Below are 27,554 nucleotides of genomic sequence, written 5' to 3' on the forward strand. Positions count from 1 at the left end.
GGGCGGGCGGTAGGTAGTGAGTTCCTTTGCTGATTTTGCTTAGAGAGAGGCCACATTTGAGTAACAAGGAGGTTTTCAGTAGGTAACTCTTGGGAAATAAGATATTCTGAAGCTAGGTTTCAATTTTACAAGAATAAGGAAGGTTCATAAGTACAAGCGTTAACATTGAGGGTTATGCATATTGCTCTGTTTTCTTTTATTAGGCACTGCCTATATATTGTAGAGATTCTTGCCACTGTTAGAGAACATAGCAGGACTCCCCAGGATGGGAATTTAATATTTTGTTGGCTATTGTGTGGGTCTCTACCCACTGAGATAACACCCTATGACCACATGAACACATTCCTATTCTACAGAGCCATGCCCCAGGTGGACCCTTCCCCAGACATCCCCCCACCACTGACAACCTGCACCAGTGACCCTCCCCTTCCCTAACTGCCAAAAGAGCACTCTCACAACTGTATTCTCAGCCGCAATCCTCTGCCTCCCCAGAGTTCACCTGCTCTTTCCTCCAGCCCTCTCCCAGTTCCATGGAGATAACCCAATGCACCCCCCAGCCCCGCTAACACTCACACTCCAGCATCATCAGCCCCATTGCCATCACTGTACCAGCACCACCTCCATCCACTGCCAAACCACCCCCTTCCACCTTATCACAGATTCTGCCCAGACTGAGCATCAGCTCTCCATTCTCTACTCCCTTTCTATCTCCTGGGAACCTGACTTTCAGGCTCTACCTCTGTGAGTCTGAACAATATCTTTGATTCATATTAGTGAGATCATGCAATACTTGTCCTTTAGTGACTGGCTTACTTCACTCAACAAACGGTCTTCAAGATTCATGCATGTTATCACATGTGTTGATATTTCGTTACTTTTTATAGCTGAGTAATATTTCATCATTTGTATGTACCACATCTTGTTTATCCATTCATCTGTTGATGGAGACAACTGGGCTTGCTTCCAACTTTTGGCAATTGTGAATAATGCCGCGAACACTGGCATAAACATTAACGTTTATCTGTTCACATCCCGGCTTTCAATTCTTCTGGGTATATTCCTAGTACAGGCATTGCCAGATCATATGGCAATTCTATACTTAGCTTCCTGAAGAGCTGCCAAACCATCCTCCACAATAGCTGCCGCATTCTACACTCCCACCAGCAATGAATGAGTGGGAATGTAGTGGGAATGAGTGAGTTTTCTGTTTTGTTTTGTTTTAAATAGGAGCCTAATAGACTAACAAACTTCTTAAAGCTGGTTGATTAACAAATATTAAAATATTAAAGTTTTCAGACTTGTTGAAATTTCACATTAACTATGGAATCAAGCAGTGAAGCTACAACCTTTGGGACCCAAGTACAAATCCTCTGCTGGCTCTTTTTGCCCCGTAGATTCAGGCGGGGAGTAACTTCTCCCTAACAGGAGTAGTCCGTTCCTGCTTAGGCAACTCCAGGAACTCAGCCTGCTCATTCCTACTGGAATTTCGATATATTAATTACAACCTATATACTGTGTACTTCTAAATTGGAAGTTGATAACCAAATAGATTTGAGAAAATAGTAAGGAAATTATGTATAAGATTTAAACTAAAATATAGTAAGCATTGAAAAATAAGCAAAAAATAAATAAAAAAGAAGCACACCCAACTATATGATTGCAATTTTTAAAAATTTTATTCTGTACACATTGAGCTTCTATTATAGGCTAAGCACTGGAGATAAAGAGAGAACAGAAAATAATCCTGCTCTTGGAAGACTTCATGGTCTAATGACACCCAAAAGTCACATTCAAAGTAATGATCTTAAAAGGTGAATATGTCTTTATCATGCATAAGAGGGTGGGATGAGAATATTCCAAGCAAAGAAAGTTGTAATGAGGTATCATATGACATGGCATATTTGCAAATCAATGAGAGGCCTGACATGAGCAAAGTCATTTTACTTCCCAGGCCTTCAATTATTTCTGTAAAATGAAGATAATACCTAACCCAGAAGGTTGTTTTGGGTTAAATGAAATAACATATGCACCCCATGACTGTTCCCAACTATAAATATCCTCTATTCCTGGGGTTCTTAACAAGGGGTCTGTGAGCTTGAATTGAAATTAAGGGGAAAAAAAACACATTATTCTTGTGGAGATGGGTTGGCACTGTTGTGATATATTTATTAAATAATACACAGTATAGTGAGGACTTAGTAAAGGGTCCATGGTTTTCACCCAACTGGCAAAGGGGTCCATGGAACAAAAAAGAGTAAACACCCCTGCCTATTCTATAACCACTAAAAAGGGCTTAAAATTTTTAAAAGGATGGAACAAGGCCATCATAGTTTATAGTGACCTCTGATCCTTGATGGTCTTGGGGATATTTCCACAATAAGTAAAATTACCCCAATGTGAGTTTCATTTGGATCGCAAAGTATAGGTTGGATACAGTTTATTAGTCTAAGACAGGTGGGCCAGAATATTGTTCTGTCTGTATCCGATAAAGAGCCCTGTTAGTCTACTTCTTGTTATTTCTTGACTTTCCATGAATAGAATATGGCTTTGGAGATTACCTGAATCTCTGGACTGACAATGTGATAGCCAGCCCTGGGCCTCAACAGACTTGCAAACCCTACACTCTGGTTTATGGGACTCACCCCACTCAGCTAACAGGGAGGTGAAGAAGGTCAACCACCACAGCAGGGAGCCAAGAGTGCCTACAAGTGAAAGCAGGAGGATTGCATCCAGCATCCATGTGGAATCTAAGCCCCCTCTTGATATAGATGTGGAGTGGGCACAACCATTCTAGGGTCCACAGGATGGAGGAATAGAGTATGGATTAGAGTGGACTTACTGACATTCTATTCATGAACTTTTGTGATTAGTAATCAAAGAAAATGTGGCATTGGTGTGGAGAAAGTAGCCATGGTGGCTGCCGGGGTTAGGGAGTGGGAGGAAGAGATGTGATGTGGGGGCATTTTCAGGGGTTGGAGTTGTCCTGGGTGGTGCTGCAGGGACAGTTACCAGACATTGTATGTCCTCCCATGGCCTACTGGGTGGACTGTGGGAGAGTGTGGGCTATGGTGTGAACCACTGACCATGAGGTACAGCGGTGCTCAGAGATGTATTCACCAAATGCAATGAATGTATCATGATGATGGAGGAGGTTGTTGTTATGGGGGGAGGAGTGGGGTGAGGGGAGTGGGGAGTATATGGGGACCTCATATTTTTTAAATGTAACATTAAAAAAAATAAAAAAATAAAAAAATAAAAACTGGGTTTGAATTATGGATTCCTGCCTCATTCATTCATTCTTTTTCTCATTTGGACATTTATAAAACGTGCTATTATGTTCCAGGTCCTATGTTAAGGCACTAGAGATCAAGACAAGATCCATGATGTCTATGATCTTACAGTCTAAGAGAAAGAAAAGAAGAAAAGAAAACAAGTACAGCAAGAGGGAAAATTAAGTTTCCCATTTCAGCACCCCGAGATGTGATACAAATCATACACCCAAGTGAGTGTGAGATAGACCTTCCTGGAGGAGTCTTCACAGCAGAATAAATTCCTTGATTCTTGAACTCCCTCACCCCTGAATATAAAAGAGCAAGAGGAAGGGAAGTGAGGTATCTGTACTCCAATCTCTTTGGAAAAGAATGAGTAGAGATACCATCTTTTTCCTCATAAGGAGAAAGAGGACCATTTGAATACTGGTGGATATTTTCGTTTCTGCTAACAAGACACAAGTGAAACAACAAAACCAGACATAAGAACTCAATGATTTGAGCAACTTCTTTCCTGAATTGACTAATAGTTTTCAAATATTGAAAGAATAGTTTCTCTTTTTTTTTTTGCAATGTACCTCATAACAGTTACACACACAACACACTTTTAAGTTCCCTCTGTATTATGAGCATTTTCTCCACCCTATGCTTAAATCTAGACAATCAACAAAGCAATAAATCAAGCACTTAACTTGTGATATTTCCAACATCCGTGATGTAAATACTTCAACCTGATGTCACTGAGTATAGAGCTGGAAAGAGGTGTCCAGAAGTGCACCATTATAAGATAAACAAAATGTGATGTATTCATGCAATGGAATATTCTCCAACATTGTTTTTATCAAAGCCCAATGAAGGAAAATGCATTTGATGTTTTAGACAGCGGGACAATTATTTGGGAGAAACAGGGCGAAACTCCTGTTTGTAAGATAAGTCTTTCAGATGAAGTATATAAAACTAAATGGGGCGGCGGACTTGGCCCAGTGGTTACAGCATCCATCTACCACATGGGAGATCCGCGGTTCAAACCCTGGGTCTCCCTGACCCGTGTGGAGTTGGCCCATGCGCAGTGCTGATGTGCGCAAGGAGTTCCCTGCCACGCAGGGGTGTCCCCCGCGTAGGGGAGCCCCATGCGCAAAGAGTGCGCCCCGTAAGGAGAGCCGCCCAGCGCAAAAGAAAGCGCAGCCTGCCCAGGAATGGTGCCGCACACGCGGAGAACTGACACAACAAGATGACGCAACAAAGAGAAACAGATTCCCCTGCCACTGACAACAACAGAAGTGGACAAAGAAGATGCAGCAAATAGACACAGAGAACAGACAACCAGGGTGGGGGGAAGGGGAGAGAACTAAATAAATAAATAAATCTTTACAAAAACAAAACAAAACAAAACCAAAAAAACTAAATAGTAGCATTATTGTATACAGTATTTGGACTATGATTTGATAAGTTATGGTTTATACTTAAGATTAGAATTCTGAGCAAAATGTTTTTGATGTATAAATTTAATTTAATCCAAATATATATGGATACATTTTAAAGACACAACTTGAAAAACAAATTCTTGAATAATAAATAACTTGGCCAGTGTTATTTAAATGTTGACTCAATTACTTTTGTTTGATAAAGGAAATAAGTGATTGCTTTCACTTCTAAAAATATACTGCTGTGACTGTTCACTCTGTTTTCCTTGCTTCTGTAGAGTAAGTTTGTCACAAGGCTTAAATGTTTTTAATATTCATTTTGGTTCAAAGTTGTGGTTTTTGTTATATGTGGAATCTTTGAAAGTTCAGCCAAAAATGAATGCAAATGTGACCATTCTGAAGTTTCTCTTAATTCTGATTTGTGCTAGAGTTTTTGGCTTTAAAGAAACTAAAACAATGGTAGTTGCCTCCTTCAGTATTTGTTAGATGTGTGAAGTACAGATAAATGTCACAAAGATGGTTTTATTTTTTAGATTATTACTGTAGGTAGTTACTCCTTATTACAAGTGAGTCCTTTTTTAAACGTGCATTTTTTTAATGAGTGGATTTTACAGATCCATCATAATAAATTGTATTGCTACATTTTTAAAAATAGGGGATGATGTGGGAGAGGGAGGGGATACATGGGAATCCCTCATACTTTTGATGTAACTTTTCTGTAATCTAACACCTCTTTAGAAATAAATTTTATTAAAAAAATAAAAGAACCTAGGGCCAAGGTTCTTAGGTAGATGGCAGTGCCCACCCATCCATGAGACAGGGGCTATAAGGCTGGGGACATGAGAGCAGAGCCTGTGGAACATTAGGGTAGAGATGCCCTATAGACTTGGGCTACATTGACTCAGAAGCTCCCCCTTAGATTTCTTAGGTAGAGGTGGTGGTAGGGGAAGCCATCAGCATCCAAGAGCATACAAACAAAACATCTGAGATTCTGGGTGGAGATGTGGGCACCAGGGATCATGTATAGAGTGAGAAGAGCACATGGGAAGAAGTTGGAAGCTAGGAAACAACATTTAAAGTAGAAGGATCCAATGAGGAAACTTAGAAGCAATGGTCTGAGAGGTAGAAAGCCTGGATAGGTTGCTTTCACAAAATAAATTTTGAAAAAAAAGGAATCAAGTTCTGATTTATGTGACAACATGGATGAACCTTAAAGGCATCATATTGAGTGAAAAATACCAGACAGAAGAGGAGAAAAATGGTATGATCTCAATGATCTCAAATAATTAGAGTAAGCAAATTCATAGAGTGAGAAACTAGAATACAGGTTACCAGGGGCTAGTTGGGAATGGGGAGTCAGTGCTTAGGTGGACCAGAATTTCTTTCTGCTTGGGGTGATGGAAAAGTTTTGGTGAGTGATGGTGGTGATATTAGCACATCATTGTGAACATAATAAACAGCACTGAATTGTATATTTGAATGCGGTAAAACAGTATTTTTAGGTTGTATGTACGTTACAAGAACAATTTTTTTAAAAAGAGGACTGTGCAGCACAGTGAACCCTAATGTGACCTATGGATTCTGGATAATAGTACAATTATTACAATATTTTTCATCAATTTTAACAAAGTTACCATATTAATGCAAGGTGCCAATTACGGTGGTGGGGCAGATGTGGCTCAAGGCATTGAGTGCCTGCTTCCCACATGAGAGGTCCTGGGTTCCATCCTGGTGCCTCCTAAAGACAAACAACAAGCAAACAAACAAAACAACTAATCAGGGGAACTGATGTGGCTCAGTGGTTGAGCACCCACTTCCCACATAAGAGGTCCCACGTTCAATCCCCCATACCGATACTATATATGTATGTGTGTGTGTGTGTGTGTGTGTGTGTGTGTATATATATATATATAGTGGTGGGGGGGGTGTATTAATCAGGGTTCCTAGGGAAACGGAATCAACAAGGGATATCTGTGGCGAGTAAGAGATTTATCAGAGTCTCTCATGCAGCCAGGGGGATGCACAAGTTCAAGTTCTGCAGGCAGGCTGCAACCGGGAGCTCCGATGAAAGTCCACTGTAGATTCTTGATGAGTTCTGGGAGATGCTGGCTGTCCAAAGATGAGGTGGGAAATTCTCTCAATGCTGGAATCACTTCCCCTTTTAAGGCATTCAACTGATGGGTTAAGCATCACTCATTGCTGATGGCAATCTCCCTGATTGGTGTAATTACAACCAGCTATCTATGATGTACCACTGCAGTAAAGTCAATGGTGACTAAAGTCCATAAATGCCCTTGTATTACAGTTAGCCCAGTGTTTGTTTAACCAAACAACTAGGCACAAGTACCTGGCTGAGTTGACACAATAGCCTAACCATCACAGGGGAACTGCATTTTCTGCATGATTTTTCTGTAAACCTACATATCTAATAAAAAATATACATTAAATTAAAAAAAGCATTAGTGCACCATTATATAGTATGTCAAGAGCATAGATAATAGTAAAATGTATTAATATAGTTAGGAAATGATGAGTTTGTGGCATTTATTACCTTTGTTTTTAATACAACTTCATTGTAAGTCTGTATAATTTAATTTTTAATAATGGCTGTGTTTAACAACTAGCTTGCAAAATTCCTGGAAATTTAACAGGCTCTCACCACCCAGTGTAAAACACCTCCTGTATTAAACACTTGCATACCACTGACCTCAAAAAGTCTGAAAACGTGGCTTCACTGTCCTATCACTCCTCAAATTACCACAGCATGACATCTCTCAGTGAACGTAGTAGTGACTTTTTGGGTAGCAGTCTCCTATTATCTTACGTGTTTACACCTCTTTGCCCCACTAGGTTGGGAATTCTATAATGACCGGTACTTTTTCTTTGCATCCGCGGGGAACAGGAGAGGATCCCTTGGGGCATAAGAGAGGAGTTCAAATAAATTTAAAAGGAATGAAGGAGCTAATCTTGTGGAGTTCCGACTGCAAAGAGTGTTAGAGTTTCCTGCATGCTCAGTACCACCTCGCGCTATCCTCTACGGGGAAGATAAGACGCAGTCGACGCTACAAAGGAAAGGTTGCAATCCGCAAGTTTCCCCTTTGAGGTAATAAGCCTGCGAGGATATGCTGCGCGCAGGATTCAGTAGTCCACTTAGGGCGCTCTATGCCGCTCCTGAGGCAAAAACCCTCAGCCGGCCCGCTTCCTTTAAGGAAAAAGAGGATAAACCCGACCCGGCCGTGCCCGCAGAGCCGAGAGCGCGCACTGGGCGGGAGCGGTGCTCGGCCCCGCGCGGCTCCGCCCCCGCCAACCTGTTGCCCGGCAACCGGCCCGGAAGTCCCTGGGAGGTGCGTCGGCAGAAGGCGCCGGCTACCGGGCGGAAGATGGCGGAGGGCGGCGGCGGCGGCCCAGAGCTCGGCGACGCGGAGCGGAGGTCCTGCGGCCCGCGGCCCCCGAGCGCCCGGGATTTGCAGGTGCGGTGGCAGCCGGGAGAGGGCGGGAGCGGGCGGGGCCGGGAGCAGCGGGTCGGAAGCCGCCGCTGGCCTTGACCGAGCCTCCCGGGAGCGGTGTGGCTCCGGCGCTGCGGGTCTCTCCGGGCGTGGTAACAGGTGCCCGAGTTCCCCTGGTGCCTGGGTCTCGTTTCCCCCCATCCCATCCTTACAGTTTGATTCAACTAAGAAGCCAATTAACTGAGAAAGGAATTTTGTGGGGCCAGTTGAGCGGCTTGTTATGAGTTACCGCAGAAGAAAGCTTTACTGTGGCCGTAGGAAGTCAGCGGACACTTAGAAAGTAAAGACATTTGTGCTGGTTACTCCTTTCTTGTTTTGGATGCTCTTTCTGACTTGATTACTTACACAGTAAGAAAAAAGAAGTGCCTTTTCATGAGGTATCACTTTTTCTCTTAAAAAGGAATGAACTAAAGCGTCTCATCTTACAGCTGTACAGCCTGGTTTTTAAAGCTAGGTTCTAGAAAACATGGCATATAAGAAATGGAGAAATAAAACTTTATAACGTTATAGGACACTGGCGCCAAATACTGCTCTACTACATTCTACCACCATTTTGCTTATTTTATGCTTTTTTTTTCTGTCTCCTTATGAGATCATTGATAAAATTCAACAAGCAAGCATTTCTAAGGAGATACAATTAAAAATAAAGGAGCTTGAATCCACGCACCTTGATAAAGGAATTGTTTTGCTTTATAGTCACACCTTCTTTCTACTTCTCTAAACAAACATATTGACTGCTGGCAGTTTACATACTGCTGAAATCTGGGCAATGCAAAGGTAAATCCACAGTCGATGCAAGACATTATGAAGGGGAGATAAAAAGTGAAAAAGATATTTCTACCTTTAGGATGCCTACAGATTTTTTTGATAAATAGGATGTGAATACACTTAACCTAACATTTTAAGATGGAATTTGATTGCGTGCCAAAGTAAAAACTGCATTAAATGAGGAATTTGGAAAGTGGAGAGATCACAGTGTAAGATTAGAGAATATTTTTTAGGAAATGGATCAAATGTAGAATAATCCCAAATATAGGTACTGAGTGGTCATGAGTCATTTTGGTAGTACTAAGCATAATCAAGGAATAGGAAGCTGTCATCTACTTCATCTTTTCTATTATAGACCAGCATCACTAAAGAGACAATGTGATGAGACGTTGGAGGAAAAATGGTGTTTGTGGTCAGAGTGACTTTGGTTTGAATCTTGGTCCTGCCCAGTTAGGAGAAACGTCTTAACCCCTCTGATCCTGGTTTGTATAGGGGGTGATGTTGGTGTTGTAAGGATTAAATAATGACTGTAAAGTGCCTATACATAATCCCCATATTATCCTGGCACGGTATTTGCTTGATAAATACTTGGTTCTTTTTCCTTCAAGGGAAGAAACTGTCGTTTACACTGGCTGGTCTGTTCTAATGCCATTAAAACTAAAACTATGTCACTGAATATCCTTTCCCTCTAATTTAAATCTCTTCTTTTTATGTGAAAATGAAAATAGCTTGCTTAATGGCCAAGCTATTGGCATATTGATAACTGGCCTGCCAAATTGTTTACAGACTTAATCCAAATCCAGTGGATTAATATATGATTAATAGTTTGTGATATTCTGGTAGATGTTAATTGTGAAAATGCTTTCATTTCCACCATAAATTAGAGGACAGGGATTTTTTTTTTTCTCCTTTCTGCATTATGCTTTGGTAAGTGGGTAACTGATTACTTTATGAAATGTGATTTCGTGTATAGTATTTAAGTATTGATAATCTTTCCTTTAGAATTTAATAAGAATGTGAAGAACTTGAAAAGAAACCTGAAAACAACCAAAGTGATGATGTATCAAGAAATAAAGTATGTATCAAAGGTTTAAAAGAATTTTATAATGTTCTTCTCCCTAACTAGTTTCTTGGATTTTGATTATTTTTGGGCTATCATGTTATTGTTTAATCTAACCATGCTAATCTTAAGAGTTACCCAATTGGTGCACTTCTCAGTACATACTTACTTCCCTGTCAGCTCAGGCTAAGAGTCTTTCATGGTGTTGTAGAGGAAGAGTGGTATGTTATTCAATGGAATAAGCAAAAGTACTCCTAAGAAAATATATCTTAGCTGCCATGTGGTATGGGGTTTGTTGGCATCTAAGTCAGGAGGATTGCTCTTGTAGTAATTGTCAGGTGCCACCAGAAGAAAGCTGTAGAGTTGTCTCTCCGAAGGCCTCCCAGCACCCTGAGCCTCAGAATTACAAATGCAGATTTTGAAATCTCATTTGGATAGCAAACCAGTCTTGACCTCCAGTTCTCCTCAAATTGGAAATTGTTCAATGGGAAAACTTGGGGTAGCACTTGTGGACAAAATTAAACCTAAAGACCTCCTCAAGGATCATTACTATTTCTGAATGTTTTCAGAGACCCTAGTCTCTTCTGATGCCCCTCGGTCCATCCATGCACATGGCTTTAACAGTTTGTTTAATTGTACACTTCTGTCCCAGTTTTCCTCCAGAATAGTTTCTGTTCTTAATTCTGTGTTCTCTATAGTTGTAGTTGCAGGACATTAGGGTAACTTCAGTACTCATTAGGGTTGAAATTAGACTTGGTGATATGGGGCAAAAAGGAGAGTACTCTAAGTGAGAAAAGGATAAGAATGTCTGATGTGTTATAATTGCCTCAAATATCCTAATCCTTTGGGGTATCATTATTCTGTATATCACCAGTTCTTTTTTTTTTTTTTTTAATTTATCGTTAGTTCTTAACTTTAGACTATAGCAGAATCTCCTGAAAGGCTTGTTAAAACACAGATTGCTGGGTCCCACACCAGAGTTTCTAATTCAGAAGGTCTATGGTGGAACTTCAGCATCGGCATTTCTCACAAGTTCTCAGGTGATACAGATGCTGCTATTCCATATAATAAACCTTCCTACCTTCTGGCATTTGCTGCTCTAAGGCTCAGAGTCCTAACACTTTTCATCTTGTGCTCTGTACCTGATTTACCTACTCTTCAATTACTTTGCTTTCAGGTTTCTTTTCAAGTTCTTCGCATGTCAAATTCTAGAGGAAAGATTATTAATGCTTACATACTTTATTCTCTCTCTGAATTGTGTATAATATTAAATTATGAAAAATGCCTGTATTGTAGGACACTCTGCCCTGTTAATTAATAATGCATTATTAAATAAGAATACATATGTTTTTATCTTTGTTTCACTGAGATTTTGTTGTGGTACATTGGTTTTGACCAGTACTTCAATTTGATTTAATGAATTTAAATTATCATTTCTTCTTTTGTGTAGTATTATCTGCTATGACAATAAGTTTAATTTAAAATTCTTTATTATAACATTTACTGATAAACCTATTAAATCATGAGTCCTGGCATCAACTCCCTCTAAATATCATTCACATTCCTCTATGTTAATAATGTACTATTAATAACTAGGACCTTTCCTCCAGGTGAACGCCCTACGCTAATAAATAACATTTTCTGCATACCCCTATTTCATTGCGATATTTTATACCATTTGCTTTATTCATTTATTTCACCAAAGAAATTATTTGAGTGGTAGGGTTTATTTTTAATAAAGCCATACTCTTTCTTTGGAGAGTTTGTAAGCTACTTTAGTGATGCCTTCCACCATTCTTTCCTTCCTCTTCACTTATTTTCTAGGGTTGATGGATTGCTTCATTTACCTGATACTCTTATTTCTTACAAATTAGTTTTTCTTCTTTTTTCTCCCCAACTGCAAAGATCACTAGATTTAATAACTTTTGTAGTGTTTCATATTTTAAAAAAGCATATTTGGTCCATATAATGTTTTCTCTGAGTCTTTTTCAAAATGAAGCAACCAATGACTATGTAGATGGCTTAGAGTCCAGGGATATTCATAACCTAGTTATACGGAATGATAGCCAGGAATAGAAATATTCCCAAATGAACCTTAAAGTTCCCTCATTAGAAGAGAATTGAGCTCTAGGCAGTGAGCCCTTACTTGAGAGAGGAAAACTTTTTTCCAAGTTCCTTGCCACCCAAAAGGATTAGTCACAATTTAATTGGTTCATTGAGCACATAGTTTGTATTGAATAAAATGGGTTTGATTAACTTCTCTTAGAGAAGAAAAAATAACTGTACTTTGACAAAAGAGTGATACTGTTGTAAATAACAATCAAAATGTCAGATTTTATTTGTCTTGGGCTCAAGGCTTCAAAAAATAGAATCACATATAGTAAATTCTTAGCAGTTATCTAGTATATTTGTAATAGATGGCTTGTGGAAAAATTGTTTAGAAACAGAACCTTTGCAAATCCAATGTAAAATGCAAACGGAGATTTGTATTGAAAGATTATTTGTGATGGCTTGTTTTAGTAGAGCAGATAATTATTTTTCAGTATGAATGATCACTCCCTAATACTAGTCCAGCATAGCTAGATCATACTGGAGTAATAAATTAACCCCTAATCAGAGGGCTTAACATAGTAAAAGTTTATGTCTCTCAGCAATGCACGTGCTTTGGCTGGGCAGGCAGGAGGAGTCTTCTCTATGTGGTCACTCACACATCCAAGCAGAGAAGTCCTTCACTGTCTTGTGACTCCACTCTGGACACAAGGCTTGAGCATTTACTGCAGGGAGGCTAGAGAGGGTTCACTGTGGAGGGTCTCCTCAAGTCACTCCATCCTTTGTCCACAGCCTTTCCAAGGCCATGCCAAATGCAAAGCAATCCAGAAACATAGGGGAGTACTGAAATACATGCTGAGCATGCCTCTCTCTGCCGTACTTACCTGTTTTCCATTAAAGTAGGTTATACTTTTATAGGCTATCATGAAAATCCTCTAAATTGTCGCAATCTACCGAGCCTCCCACCAGCATTCTTTATGTTTTGAGACCAGCATTTTTTTTTTAAATCTACATTTCCTAAAATTTAACACATCAACACTTAGGCAGTTTTATCCATTTCATTTGAGGGATGCTTAATAGAAAGCATGAAATCAAGAAAAAGTTAGGGAATATTTGTTCCCAGCCCCGCTTAAATACTTTCAAGTGGTATCATTTTTTATAAAATTATGGGTCTCAGGGACCTCACCTGATAGGAACTGGACTAAATGACCTCTAAGTTCTGTCCAAGTCTAATATTCTGTAAATTTATGAGCCAAATTGATACATAGTTAATTGTGGTAGCATTAATATGGACTTTGGTCTTCAGAAACAAGCCCATCAGTGCCTGTTATTCAAGAGAATTTATTGTTCAGGCCCTATTTTCTTTCTGATAAATATTTCAGTCACATATTCAAATTCAAAAGGGAACATAAAATACACAAACACAAAGAGTAGTATTGTCAGTTTGATTGGAATGTGATGATTGGTTTTTAAATTTTCATTATCTCTTTAACTGTAAAAGTTGAATTAGTGCTTTTCATATTCTGTTAAAGTACATATTTCTCTGTTTATTCAAATCATCTTAAAAAAATACAAACCCATAATACAAATATAATCTCCATTTAAAATCCATGATTTGATTAATCTGTTTCTGCTTCTGAGTCATGTTGTGTTGTAGTCTTTGCATAATTTAACCTGTGTTTGTGGAGTGCCTGATAAGCATTATCTTAACAGCAGTTGGGGAAATATAGCAGGGGGTATAAAATAGTAAGAAAAGGACACAGATAATGACAATATAATGGTTAGCATAAATATCATTAAAGGGATAGCATGTGATACTGAAGATCTAGAAAAGAAAGATATGATTAGTTAAGAAAATCAGAAATGGCTTCATGAAGAATGGTTGAAATGGGCCAAAGTTAGGATTTGAATCCAGTTCTTTTGCTTACAGAGCTCTTCTGTAATTTGAATTTCTAGCAAAATTGCCATGTTAGAAAATATGAAATTAGATTTATGTGGGGGTTGGGTTGAGGGGGATATAAAATTAGGGGGGAAAATTAAGCTTTTTACTTTGTTTTCTTTTGTAGGTATTTTAAAGTTTGACTAATAGACTCTTCAAAAAACTAACTCTGCCTCAAATCTCTGAAGCAGCAGAGATAGTTTTCAGATCTTTTGTGGGTCCAAATGATCTCTAAGTTCTGTCTCTAATCTCTAAGTTCTAGAAGAACACTTTTTCTGGAGATTTTATACATGCAAAATATTATGGCCATGCCAATTATAATTGAATAGCCACAAGGGTCAAGAGGAAAGCTTTGAGTTGATATCCCGAGATGTCAAAAGTGGGGGGAAAATAGCTTACACGATACTGAGATATTTGGATTACTTTTTAAAATTCCCATTTCAAGAACAAATAGTTCTGTTTATTTGAATTTGAAGATATCCAATGATATATCTATATTCATTATTTGTTTAACATTGCTTTATAAAAAGCATGTAAGTTGTGTGTGTATAATAAAATTCATTCTTTCATTTTTTCAGAAGCACATTTTCCTAAACTTGATGACATTTTTATGCCTTGTAAGCCTTTAAACAGAATAATTTTGAAATTGTTTTATGTGCCCAAATTTTGAAAACTCAGAACAGCTCAATAAAGTTATTTCATGAGCCCTTCTGAGAATAAGTTGACATTAGTGTGAAACATCTTCAAATATTTTAAAAAGGAATTGCAAAAGAATTATCTAAGTCCAAATTTGAAATTATACTTGAATTTATTCTATTCTATGTGGCATTTTGGTTATTTCTACTATAAAGTGAAAGATATAGTACCTGTATTGTGGAAGAGAGTTATCTTCTGAAGCATCAACCTGTATTTTTTTTTTAATGAGAAACTTTTACCACTCAGTTACCAAGTCACTGTTTTGTGTTAGACTTTATAACAAGCTTCTTTTTATGTAGTTGGCCTTGGCAGAATTATATGAGGATGAAGCAAAATGCAAATCTTCAAAGACTGATAGAACTAAAGCCACAGTCTTTAAAAGCCCAAGAACACCACCTCAGAAGTAAGTCCTCTTGTGTTTTGCCTTATCTGTGTTGTTTTGTTTTTAAAATGGTAACCCTTTTTAATTGACAAATCCCAGAGCTGCCTAAATCACCTGGCGTCAAGCTCCTTCTCTTTAACGCAAACCCTCGAGAGCCGGCCGTGGCAATGTTCTGCTTGCTCGCCATGCTCTTCCCTCCATACGCTGCTGCTCTGGGTAAACTCAGGCCCCATTGTTCTTCTCCAGAGCACTAGCAAGTTGGAGGACAGCCATGGGCACTTACAGGTAGCCTTAGTTAGTGGGCTTCTGCTGGAGTCTGCTCGGCCTCCATGCGAACTGTTCCTTCACTTACAGTGACGTGAGCACCCACCTGCCCTTCTGTCTTCCCTGTTCAGCTGTGTTTATCCTGCTTTTGGAGAAAGTGTTTAAGAAAGTCTGTTCCTAATCTCCAAATCTGACCTAATTCCACCCCTACCCCTCCTTGTTTTGTTTCTTATGTCAATTTAGTGGGGATTTGGAAAGGAGTGGGCTTTTGTGGGTAAAAGTTTGCCAAAGGGCTGCTAATGCAAAGTACCTGAAACGCTTTGGCTTTTATAGAGAGTATTAATTTGGGGTAAAAGGTTATAGTTCCAAGGCTGTCAAAAGCCCACTTCAAGGCACCATGAAAGGTGCTTTCTCACCCTGGTCAGCTGCCACCTGTTGAAGCAAAATGGTAGGCAGTGACTGCCTGGTCTCTGCCTTCCATTCCAGACTGTACCAACGCCCTCAGCTCAGCTGAGGCCAGCCAGGTGCAGGGCTTGTCTCTTTCCCCGTCTTCTCTCTCAGGCTCTGCTGTTCTGCTTTCTTCCTGAGTTCACCTGCAAGCTATCATCTCTAGGGCCTTAGCTCCTTGAGCCTCTCCTTTCTGTCATGGCAGTATTATACATGGCAGAGCTCTCTTTTCCTCTGTGTCTCCTTTTTTTTTTCAATCAGATCCAGCAAGTCATGCCTCACTGAGGTGGTCCAGTTGAAGAAGGTCTCATACCTACAGGCATGGACCAGCCCACAAACATAATCTTTCTCTCTTTGGGATTTATAATTTCAAACTACCACACTAAACATCTGAGCTTTGGTTGTCACCTTAAGCCAGAAGTCTCCGTGTTGACATTTGATATTGGATTGGCTATATTTTCTGATATTCTTGATTGAAAAGAATCTTAAAAAATGAAAGAGTATACCAATAACTATATATATAAAGGATATTTTTCCTGCTCCCTAGGACCCATTTATGAAGTTGAAGTCAAAATAGAAATTAATTACTACATAGCCAGTACACTGGTTTGCAGTGGAGTAACTTTCTTTTCAGTCCCTGAACCCCCGAGAACTAAATTCTTATCTGTAGCACTGTGGACTAGAGTTAGATGTTTACACTTTCTAAATTTCAAGGTCTGTTCACTGACTAGCTCTCCACAGAGGATGGATTTTGCAGAGGAAGAGACTAGGTCCTATCTGTGAACATGCCTTTTCCCACCACATCAAGTTGTGAAGGAGATGCCTTTGCTAAGCAATTACAGAGTTGGGGGCAGGGGAGGGCTGGGGAAGAAGGGAGCAAGCCAGTTCTAGGTCTGGATCCTGAACTTGCTAACCAGAATCTCTACGAACTCGGAGTAAGAAAGTATATATTGAAGAATAGTATATATATTTAACCTATCCTTAATTCCATTTCTTATATTAAAGGTTTCCACAGAAGTTATAGAAATAGCTTTTTAAAAAAATAAGTCTCATAGGACTATATAGCTTTTTAGTTTAAAGTAGTTTATGTCCATTCTCAGTTCTTATTTATGAACTATCATGTTGAAAGGTTCTATTCAAGTGAACATGAGTACAGTGGATTGCATATAGTTCGACCTTCAACTGGGAAAATTGTGAATGAACTCTTCAAAGAGGCAAAGGAACATGGGGCTGTCCCTCTGAATGAAGCCACAAGAGCTTCAGGTGATGACAAACCCAAGGTGAGTGCTAACTTTTATATATAAATATACCATTTTTGTATTTTATTTCCTTTGGTAGTTTTTATATTCCTTATAAATGTCATTTCTCTAAATTCTTCATTTTTATAAAGTCATCCTTTCTGTATTCTTTCTATTAATGATTAAAAATTGAGGCCTTTACTTACCTTTCTATAAAACTTTTTTTAACTTTTTATTTTGAAATAATTACAGAGTTTCAGAAAGTAGCTGAGAGGGCCCATGTGCTCTTCACCCAGTCCCCTAAATAGCTACATCTTGCATAGTTAGAGGAAGTAGTGAAGCCAGGAACTTGACATTGGTACGGTGTGTGCATTTGTAACAGTCTATGTCATTTTATCCCATATGCAATAGTTTGGTGTAACACTACTTGAGTGAAGATACCCCTCTGTCACCACAGACACCTCCCTCCTGGCGTCTCCCTTTATAGCTACACCCACTGCCGTCTCCCCCAACCTCCCTGACCCCTGGCTCGTCTGAATCAATTTTGCATCTCTATAATTTCGTGATTTGGGGACCATTATATAAATGAAATCATAACAGTATGTGACCTTTTGTGTGTGTGTGTGTGTGTGCTAATGTAATTTTTTTTATAAGAAGCTTTAGACTACATAAATGTTACATAAAAATTACAGAGGGTCCCTATGTGCCACGCCATACACACTTAGCCCATTAACAACCTCTTTCCTTGGTGTGGTGCATTTGTTACAGTTTGACCTTTGACACTGGCTTTCCTCAGAATAACAATGCCCTTGAGATCCATCCAGGTTACTGTGCCTCACTATAGTTAGTTTCTTCTTATTGCCAGTAGCATTTCAGGATGTGGATTAACCCTTCACCTACTAAGGGCAAGTTTTGATTGATTCCAGTTTTTGCCTTTACAAATAAAGCTGCTGTGAACAGTGCTGTATAGGTTTAGAGAAGACCTAAGTCGTCACTGCTCTGGGATGCTTAGTCCAGGAGTACAATTCCTAGGTCATATGATAAACATGTAATTTTTTTTTAAAAGAAATTTCTAAACTATTGTGCAGAGTATTGGTACCATTTTACATTGCTGATAACAACATAGGAGAGATCAGTCTGCTTTCTCAACCAGCATTTGGTGTTGTCACTCATTTTCACTTGAGTCGTTCTGATACTTGTATAATGATATCTCGTTGTGTTTTTTATTTGCATTTTTCCCTAATGATGTTACTTTGCAGTTCCCTTATGGCTAGTGATCTTAAACATCTTTTCATGTTCTTATTTGCCATTATCCTTACTCTTCTCTTTGGTGAATTGTCGCTTCATGATTTTTGCCCATTTTCTAATTGGGATTGTTAATTTTGTTAATGTTGAGTTTTAGAGTTCTTTTTATATCTTAATAGACATTTATATTTTGTCAGATACATAGTTCGCAAATATTTTCTCTCAGTCTGTAGCTTGTCTTTCATCCTCTTTTATGGATCACGCTGATTCCAAGGTCCCAAAGATTTTCTCCTATCTTATTTTCTAAACATTTTATAGGTTTATTTTTTTCATACAAACCAATGATCCATTTTTAGTTCATTTTTGTGTTAGATATAAGGTGTATGTCCAGATTTTTTTTGGTTTTTGCTTACAGGTGTCCAACTGCTCCAGCACCATTTGTAAAAGAAGTTTTTCCTCCATTGAATAGCTCATGCATCTTTGTAAATTTTTATAAAATTTACACAATTTTTATAACTGTTAATTGACTCAGTATTGCTATAGCAAAGACAATTGCAAGTGTCTTTTGCATGTAATTGTCATGTATTCTTGTAATCAGGGTTCCTCAACATAGATATTTCCCCATCAGAATCATTTGAGGAGGTTTTCTAAATTATCGCATGGCTTCAGATATTATGATTCATTAGGTTTGAGGTGTGCCTAGATATGTGCCTTTTGAAAAAGCTTCTCTGATAGTTTTGACAGATATCCATTGCTGAGAACTACTGTTTTAAGTGAAACATAAAATTTTGGTTTTCATTGCATCATTTAACAACAGCTTAAAATTTCCCTTCAGTGAAACCCAGTGTAATTTTGGTACTTGCAAGTTCTCCAATTCTGTAAGAAAATAGGGAGTTAATATAATTTACTCTATAGAAAATAAAACAAGTTAATAATTAAAAGCTCATTCATGAAATAATGATTAAAAGGAATAGTATTTTTACCTCATATGCTGTACTACCTGATGAATAGAATACCTTGTGATTTGTATAGTAAGATAAAAATTACAATTGTTGTTAGCTTGTTACAGTTGAATAAAATCAGCTTACAAAATAGAGCTTCTTTGGAATAATTTATACCCCTTAATAAAATTCTTCACTCTGTTTACTTTGTGAAATATGACTTAAATATTAATGGTGGCTTTATTTTAATTTTGTCTGTACTAAAATATATATTCCAATGCATAAATACATTTCTTAACTTAAGATTGGCCAAAATTATTTCAGGTTCTGAGTCAGTGTTTGTATGGAAAGAAACAAATTCTGACTTGAATACATATCTCTGTAACACAAGACCTCTATTTTAATATAAAATTTTCCTAGTTAAGTATGAACCAGTTTGGCTAATTATGATTGATACAGTTTTAAAATATATGTCTCATAATATTTTGCATAATGAGGCTTAGTGAATTTTTAGCTCACTTTTTGTGTATTTTAGTCATTCACAGGTGGAGGCTACAGATTGGGGAATTCCTTTTGTAAGCGGTCTGAATACATCTATGGAGAAAATCACCTGCCAGATGTAGGTCCATTAATCAAAATGAAAAAATGTAGATATTTGCCTCTAGTTACTAATGTTTGTTTTTTGAAGTAAAACTTGACAATATAATCTTTTTTAACTGATGTTTTAAAATGTATTAAAAGGGTGAATGTTTAGGTTTTTCAGTTGAATTTTGTTAAGTATATCAGTATTTCTTGCACTTGGAGGTACAGTAACTGGTAAATGAATGAATATTCTGCTATGTCAGAAAAAGCTTACACATATGTTGTAGTTATTATAAATGGAGTACTGTCATCATATAGAATGAGCTGAGTTATAAACAAAAACACCTAAAGTCTTTCTTTGTTTCTGTTTAACCTTCTGAAATTTTGGACTTAAAATTTCATTCTGAACATTTATAATTTTAACCTTGGAGAGTCACTGCAAATTCTTTCTTGACTACTGGCATGAATATTTAAGTTTTGTAGCAGGACAGAAGATGATCTGAGCACAGACAGAAGAGAGACGTGAAGGTGGGTGGGCCCTGTGGGTGCTCTCTCCTGATTGCTTTTCTTTCCTTAGTCAACCAAGAGTAATTGTACTGGGAAACAGATGAGCTCAAGAGGTTGAGTGTCTGTCTCCCATTTACAAGGTCCTAGGTTCAATCCCTGGTACTTCCTAAGAAACAAACAATGAAGAAAATCAACTCTTAGTGGAGAGCAGATGTAGGTCAGTGGTTGAGCTCCTGCTTCCCATGTACGAGGTCCTGGGATCAATCCCAGGTACCTCCTAAAAAACAACAACAGTAATTGTACTGTAAAGGCAGTGCCAGGTTGCATACTTTGTTATTTTCAGCCATCGTCTACTTGTTAAGCTAGATACAAATATGCTAAGCAGGATACTGCCAATAACTCCATGTTTTAAATTAAGCAAATGGTTTAATATGTTGTGAGACATCACAATTACTGAGACTTAAAATGATTTGGTTGAAATGGATTCTTGAATTTCTTTCTCATTTTTTTTCCCTCTGCTCAAAAGGTTCAGGTTTTGCTTAAACTGTGGAGCAATGGTTTCAGTTTAGATGATGGAGAATTGAGACCTTACAATGACCCAACAAATGCTCAATTTCTGGAGTCTGTTAAGAGAGGGTAAGGTGTATTATTTGTATTCTACTTTTAACTTAGGGTGGGACTTTATTATTTTTTAAACAGACTAAGAATTGGACACGAAGTGGTTGCTGGGGAGAAAGGGTATTCATAAACATAAAGGGTATGTTGTCTTTAGGTCAGTGGTTCTTTGGGGGAGGAAAGGTGGTGGTCGTTGGCCCCTTTTAAATCTGATGAGAGTATTGACTTAATTCCCAAAAAGAAAATTACATGCTATATACCAACATATACACACAAGAATTTCAGGAGTTCTGTGGAGCACACATTGGAAACCCGTCCTCTAGAGAAGCTACTCTATACTCCATCCTCTGTAAATTCTAATTTATACAGACTTCAAAGTATTTTGATTTATATGGAAGTTTTGTTACTGGAAATAGTATTAGGAGGTAGAAGGAGAATTTTTGCTTTTTGGTACAAATTCATAACTTAAAAAAGCAGCAGTGCTCAAGACAGGCTTTTGTTTCTCTTATGGCAAATTTGTTTCATCTCACTGTAATAAATCAATGAATGGATTAGCACGTAGTCCCCATCCTCTAAGCCACTGTCCTGCTTGCTGTTAACAGGGTGACTCATTGCATGTATGCCTGAAATTCAGCAACTTATATTAGAAATCTTTTAAAGTGGCATTTACTGCTGGCAGAAGATTTCAAAAGGTTAGTGCAAGAAGTGGATAAACTCTAGGTATTCTCAGCTTTTTTATTTATATAAGCAGTCAAATTATATTTTGGTAATTTCCATAGAGGCATACCTGAGGATGCTTCTTAGGGGTTAAAAACATCTAAAAATCTTACTTGAATGGCAATTAACCTGTGTATGGCAATTAACCTGTAAGCACCTGGCACATTTAAGTCACTTTTTTCTCTGCCCTGTACAGAAATAGAAAAATAATTAAATATTAAATTGTATTTATGAGAATCAAAACTAAACATAGTCATAAATTCATTCCTAACTATGGAATACAATTAATACTGTAGGATATTTTTACATGTTTAGCTCAGTTGAATGTTAGTCCCTCATATAATGAAGCATTACAGAAAGCCAGTCGGTTCCAAGTCTGTTACATACCAGTCTATTGTCTTCTAGCCTAATTTTTTCCAATCTCTTATTATCCTATTTAAAAATAAAACTCTAAGATTTTGACAAATATGTCTGAAGTTATAATATGTACTTTATATATATATATAAACTATATATTCTCTGATCCGTCCTAAGAATATCCTTAACTCACCTGTCCTTCTGTCTCTTAGATTCGTCAATCATGTTATTTTTATGATTTTGTAATACCTAGATTTTAATAAGTTAAGACAAATAGTCAAAACAATTATCAGGGTAAAATTGAAAGAAATTCTGTTTATATGAAGTAATGGAATGGAGAATGAATGAATTTGATTTTCTCTTTTCATGAATATTATCAACTGGATGTGATAAATGGAACTGTTTTTTCACTAGGATTTCTCAAGGACCCCATATGAATAAATGAAGCAGACAGTTCATCCTTTTTGTGTTTCACATGCCTTTGAAGTCAGATGGAGGCTTGATTTGATTTTCCCATACCTTTCCATACCAAACAAATTGCTTCTGACATTCGAGCAGCTCTTCCCTCTCCTCTGGAATAGTGTAGTATTTAAGAGCACAGATGTGGGAGCCAGCCTGCCTGGTTTTGAATCTCAGTTCTGCCACTTACGACCTTAGACAAGTTAACCTCTCTGATGCCTCAATTTCTTTATCTATAAACCAGGACTAATAGCACCTGCCTTACAGGGCTTTGGGGCAATAAGTAAGTTAATATGTAAAGTGATTAGAATAAAATCTGCTCCATAGTTAGCCTGTGTTGTTATTATTATTTCATCTTATTACCTTATTTAGCCATTTTTATACCATTTAATTTTTCATCCTTTTTTTCAGTAACTTTTCAGATTCCTTCTTAATATTTTAAATATTTTTTTTGCTGTGTTTGTCTGAAATGTAATAATAGCACCATCTTCTATAAAATCCCTAATATGTACAAGAGACATTCATGAATCCATTATGTTATGGATCTCGTAGTCCCTGTAAAAGAAGTTGTAGTACCACCCTCTTTACTTGGAAGGATCTGAGGCCCAGGGAATTCGGCATCACAAATTTAATTAATAAAGGTAGAAACGGTTTTAGAACCCAAGACTTCTGGATCCTAGTCTGAGAATTTTTTTCTTTTTTTTTACAATACCATACTATGCCTATACCTGTTGGAGTTGACTTTGTGGCTTTCCTAATCAATTTAAAATTTAAAATTTTAGGAATTATTCTAGAAGATGTGATTTCCTTTATTTCCACCCTTTAGCTCCCTTGCTGTTCTCAATCAGGGAAAAGGATCTAGCTGCCAGAGACCTTTCTCATGCTAGAACCTTTGAGAATTCCTACTTGACATGTTCGCTACATGCTATAAAAAGCATTTTCTATGTTCACAACTCTGCTCTTTGCTATAATCTCGTGAGCCCCCTGACCTACCACATCAGTTATTAACTTTAGAATACAATGGTCTTTCCTTTTCTATTTTGTTCAGTCTCTAGGCAGAGGCTCTGTTTTAAATAATGATTGCACTAAAACCTAACATATTGAGCTTTTACTGTGAATCACACACTTCTCAAAGTGCTTTAATTTTATTTACCCTCATTTAATTTTCACAATACTGTGAAATAGCTACTGTTATTATCCCCTTAGTGCACAAGGAAACCAAGAGGTTTTGTAATTTCCAAGGCCATGCTACTGGTAAGTGACAGAGTTGGAATTCAGAGCCAAGCAGAATACTCCAAAGCCTACACTGTTTACCACTGCTTTGACCAGCTGCCCTGCACTTGGCAATTGTCCTTTCCCACCTACAGCCACTGACAGCCAAACCTCCTTTTCCTTCTTTATTGTTCTGGATCAGAGAACCTTGCTTGCTGTTTCCACTTTTCCATCCTATTTCCCTCCTCTACTGGTTACGCGCGCACACAGGGATAATCAAATGTGGTTTTCACACTCAACACCTTTACTGTTTATGGGAGCAAAATGCAGGCATCCCCAGTCAGCCTGCATTCATAAGAAATGCTTTTTGGATACTAGTCATCTCTAGACATTGGTTTCGTGTGACCATCACACACTTAACAAATTACAAGTTCTTTCCTGCCCTCGAAAGTTTGCCTTCCTGGATATGTATCAGGAACTGAACTGCTACTTTATAGAGATGGTATTTGTCAAGGTAGGTATTACTACCAGATGAGAAATCAAGTGATTTTGCAGTGATAATAAAAGTTTTTTGTGTTATGGTTTTGCTAGCTGACACTGGGATCTACCCTAAGTAGAAATATAACTGAAAGCCTAAGATTGATGATGAGCAGGGAGATTACTTAACAGTTAAGGGATAAAGGACCAGAGTTGGGGATTGAATTCCATAGAAGAACTAAAGGTGGACATTTTCCAAATGATGAGATAGATTCAAGTAGAGTGGCTGAAGGAGTAGTGATAAAGTTCTTTGGAGTTGAGTTATTCAAGGAACCTGTAAGCAAAGGTTCTTTAGAAGACTAATTAGCATGTGTTTTAAATTTGAAATCTATAAGGATGAGGTCAAGATCCAAAAAAAAAGTGCTGTAAGTGGTATGCTGAAGTCAGTAAGAAAGGTGGGAAGCTGCCCTAGAAGACAATATGTGATAGGGGTTCATATACGGGTATAATAGCTTAAGTGCATATGTGGACTTGGAAACCAGCAGAATCACTGGGAAGAGCTGGGAGCACCTGGGTGGGGAAGCCTTCTGTGCTCCATGAAGACCGACAGTAGTAGTGAGGGTGGGAGAAGAGGACATGCTGGTGAAGACTATACTATAAGTCAGAGCTTATACATTCTCAAATAATCTGTAAACTGTGTAGGTTAATGTTCAAATGATTATAGTATACTAAAAGACAGATTTTTTTTTTAATATGAGCCTCACTTATCCTCAAGTACAAGTTATGATCAAGAAGAGTTGAAGAAAAGACTCCTGGAAACAAATAAGTCATATCAGATAGTGGTTCCTAACCATATAAGTCCCACTGCCCCCTTTTTATAACAAATAATTATAACACTACCTTTACTATTCTCCTAAAGGAACTCATAGATGATATAATCTATTTCTGCTCATTTTTTCCAGAAGTGATACAATATTACAATATTCTACCCTAAACGTATGGGAGAAATTAAAGGAGAATAATTTATCATGAAGTTATACGTAGGTTAATTTATAGATACTTGGTTATGACTCCACCAGAACACATAACAAAGTAGTTGGATGGTTTGCACCTGTGTGCAGTTCTGTGTTTTTTTATGTACATGTGACGAGTATGAAAACAGAAGGATGATATGTTGAATGGGCAGCTTAATTACTGCAAGTGGCATTGTGGTCAGGGACTTGATAAAGTTCCAAATAAAATAAAGTGCAGACTTCCATGAGTTTGTAAAAGAATGTCAAAGAATATTAACAGACCAGCCAAGAAAATATTTCTCTGCTTATATGTAAGACAGAATTAGCTTTTAGGCTCAGAAAATCGTAAACACTGGTTGCATGCACTTGAGTCTCTAGCAGGGCCCTCAGTGATTCTTTGGAGGCCAAGACGAGCCTTTATTATGCAGAGCTGATCCACAGGTTGAGGACATTGCATGTCCCAGGCCCTAGCCTTGAGTGACAGAGCTCTCCTGAATGACACTACAACCTAAAGTACCCTTGTAAATTTTTAAAATTTCCCCCAAGGAATTTAGAAATAAATATCTGCTACATTAACTATTATATCCTCATAGAAAATTTCTAATGCTAATTTAGATTTAAATTGCTGTCTTGCAGTTAAATACCAGCAATGCCCAAATCACTGTGACACCCCAAAGCATCCCTATGTTGAGAACCACTAAGGAATAGCATGATATGACTTTAAGAAGGGTCTGCACTGACTAATTAGTCACCTTAGAAATTTTTAGAGGGAAACGGACTTTGGCCCAGTGGTTAGGGCGTCCGTCTACCATATGGGAGGTCCGCGGTTCAAACCCCGGGCCTCCTTGACCCGTGTGGAGCTGGCCATGCGCAGTGCTGATGCGTGCAAGGAGTGCCGTGCCACGCAAGGGTGTCCCCCGCGTGGGGGAGCCCCACGCGCAAGGAGTGCGCCCATGAGGAGAGCCGCCCAGCGTGAAAAGAAAGCAGCCTGCCCAGGAACGGCGCCGCCCACACTTCCCGTGCCTCTGATGACAACAGAAGCGGACAAAGAAACAAGACCCAGCAAATGGACACCAAGAACAGACAACCAGGGGAGGGGGGGAAATTAAATAAATAAATAAATCTTTTAAAAAAAAAAAAAAAGAAATTTTTAGATGTTAATTTAAGCATAAGTCACTGTCTTATAGTATAGTTCATAACTTGATTACACTAATCTTAACAGTGTTTATTATAATTTTTTTTTAATTAACCAAAACCTTTTCTCCCCACTTTTTAAAAGAGAGATTCCCCTGGAGCTTCAGCGACTGGTTCATGATGGCCAAGTGAATTTGGATATGGAGGATCATCAGGATCAAGAATACATAAAACCTAGATTGAGGTTCAAGGCTTTTAGTGGAGAAGGGCAAAAACTTGGAAGGTAAAATCCAAAAATGAGAAAAATATTAGTCTTTTTCAACATGGATTTGCTCAGGAAATTTTTTTTAAAAAGCATAAATAAAATGTGTGAAATCAAGATACAAATCATAGCCATAGCCATCTACCCAGCGTTTCCTTGGGCCCCTTTGCACTGAGTCTCCTTCCTCCACCCCAGCCTCTGGCAGTCACTGATCTTCTCATTAGTATAATTTTTCCTTTTCTAGAATTTCATATAAATGGAATGATAAAATATGTACATTTTCACTTCTGGCTTCTCTCATTTAGCATGCTTTTGGGATGCATCTAAGTTAAGAATATAGTATATCAGTACTTTTTCTGGATCATATTCCCTTGTATGTAAATATCATAGTTTGTTTATCCATTTACCTGTTGAAGGACAATTGGGTTTTTTCCCGTGTGGTGGTATTTTAAATAAGAGGCTCAAACATTTGGTATAAATAAATAACTACCACTAAATGACTAACTTATAAAGTAGGAAATGAAATACCAGAAACTGTGCAGACCTCTCTGATAGAATTGTATATGAAATCTGGTCACATCAGTAGCTAATCACCATGTGCCTGGTACTTTAAGGGCATTTAATCTTCATACCAACTCTTTAAGGTAAATACTGGTTTGACTCCATTTTACAAGGGAAAGTGGCTAGGATGCAGGATTCAAATCCAGGCACTCTGGCTCCAGAATCTGTTTTTAAGCACTGTGCACCCTGCCTTTTTCTGATAACAAGGTTTTTAATAGGAAATTTGGAAAGGGTTGTTGATTAGACAAATCCATCCGTATTTCACATCTTAGCTTGTGTATCTGTCATCAGTCATTACCACACCCTTGCAAAAGGAACCATGTGCTTTCTTAGCTTGGTGGTTTTCAGTATTTTTTTTAAGCAACCAAACCCTTCAAGTTAGGGAAGCCCACTGTGTAAGCTCATAAAACCTGAGCTGCTCTGATTATAA

The 27,554-nt window shown here is 38.0% G+C and overlaps 1 protein-coding gene across 1 annotated transcript in view; it reads left to right on the forward strand.

Annotated features, from left to right (window-relative positions):
- The first annotated feature begins 8,001 nt into the window (after positions 1-8,001).
- Positions 8,002-27,554, forward strand: part of UBXN2B (UBX domain protein 2B) — a 32,953-nt gene continuing 13,400 nt past the window's right edge. Inside the window, exons 1-6 of the mRNA XM_004484340.4 lie at positions 8,002-8,163; positions 15,011-15,114; positions 16,934-17,084; positions 19,764-19,847; positions 20,844-20,953; positions 26,447-26,584. Coding sequence (XP_004484397.1) covers positions 8,074-8,163; positions 15,011-15,114; positions 16,934-17,084; positions 19,764-19,847; positions 20,844-20,953; positions 26,447-26,584 — 677 coding nt within the window. The 5' untranslated portion in view covers positions 8,002-8,073. The remainder of the gene's footprint in view (positions 8,164-15,010; positions 15,115-16,933; positions 17,085-19,763; positions 19,848-20,843; positions 20,954-26,446; positions 26,585-27,554) is intronic.

Source organism: Dasypus novemcinctus, chromosome 14 (assembly GCF_030445035.2).
Source record: "Dasypus novemcinctus isolate mDasNov1 chromosome 14, mDasNov1.1.hap2, whole genome shotgun sequence".
In the NCBI taxonomy this organism is placed as follows: Eukaryota; Metazoa; Chordata; class Mammalia; order Cingulata; family Dasypodidae; genus Dasypus; species Dasypus novemcinctus.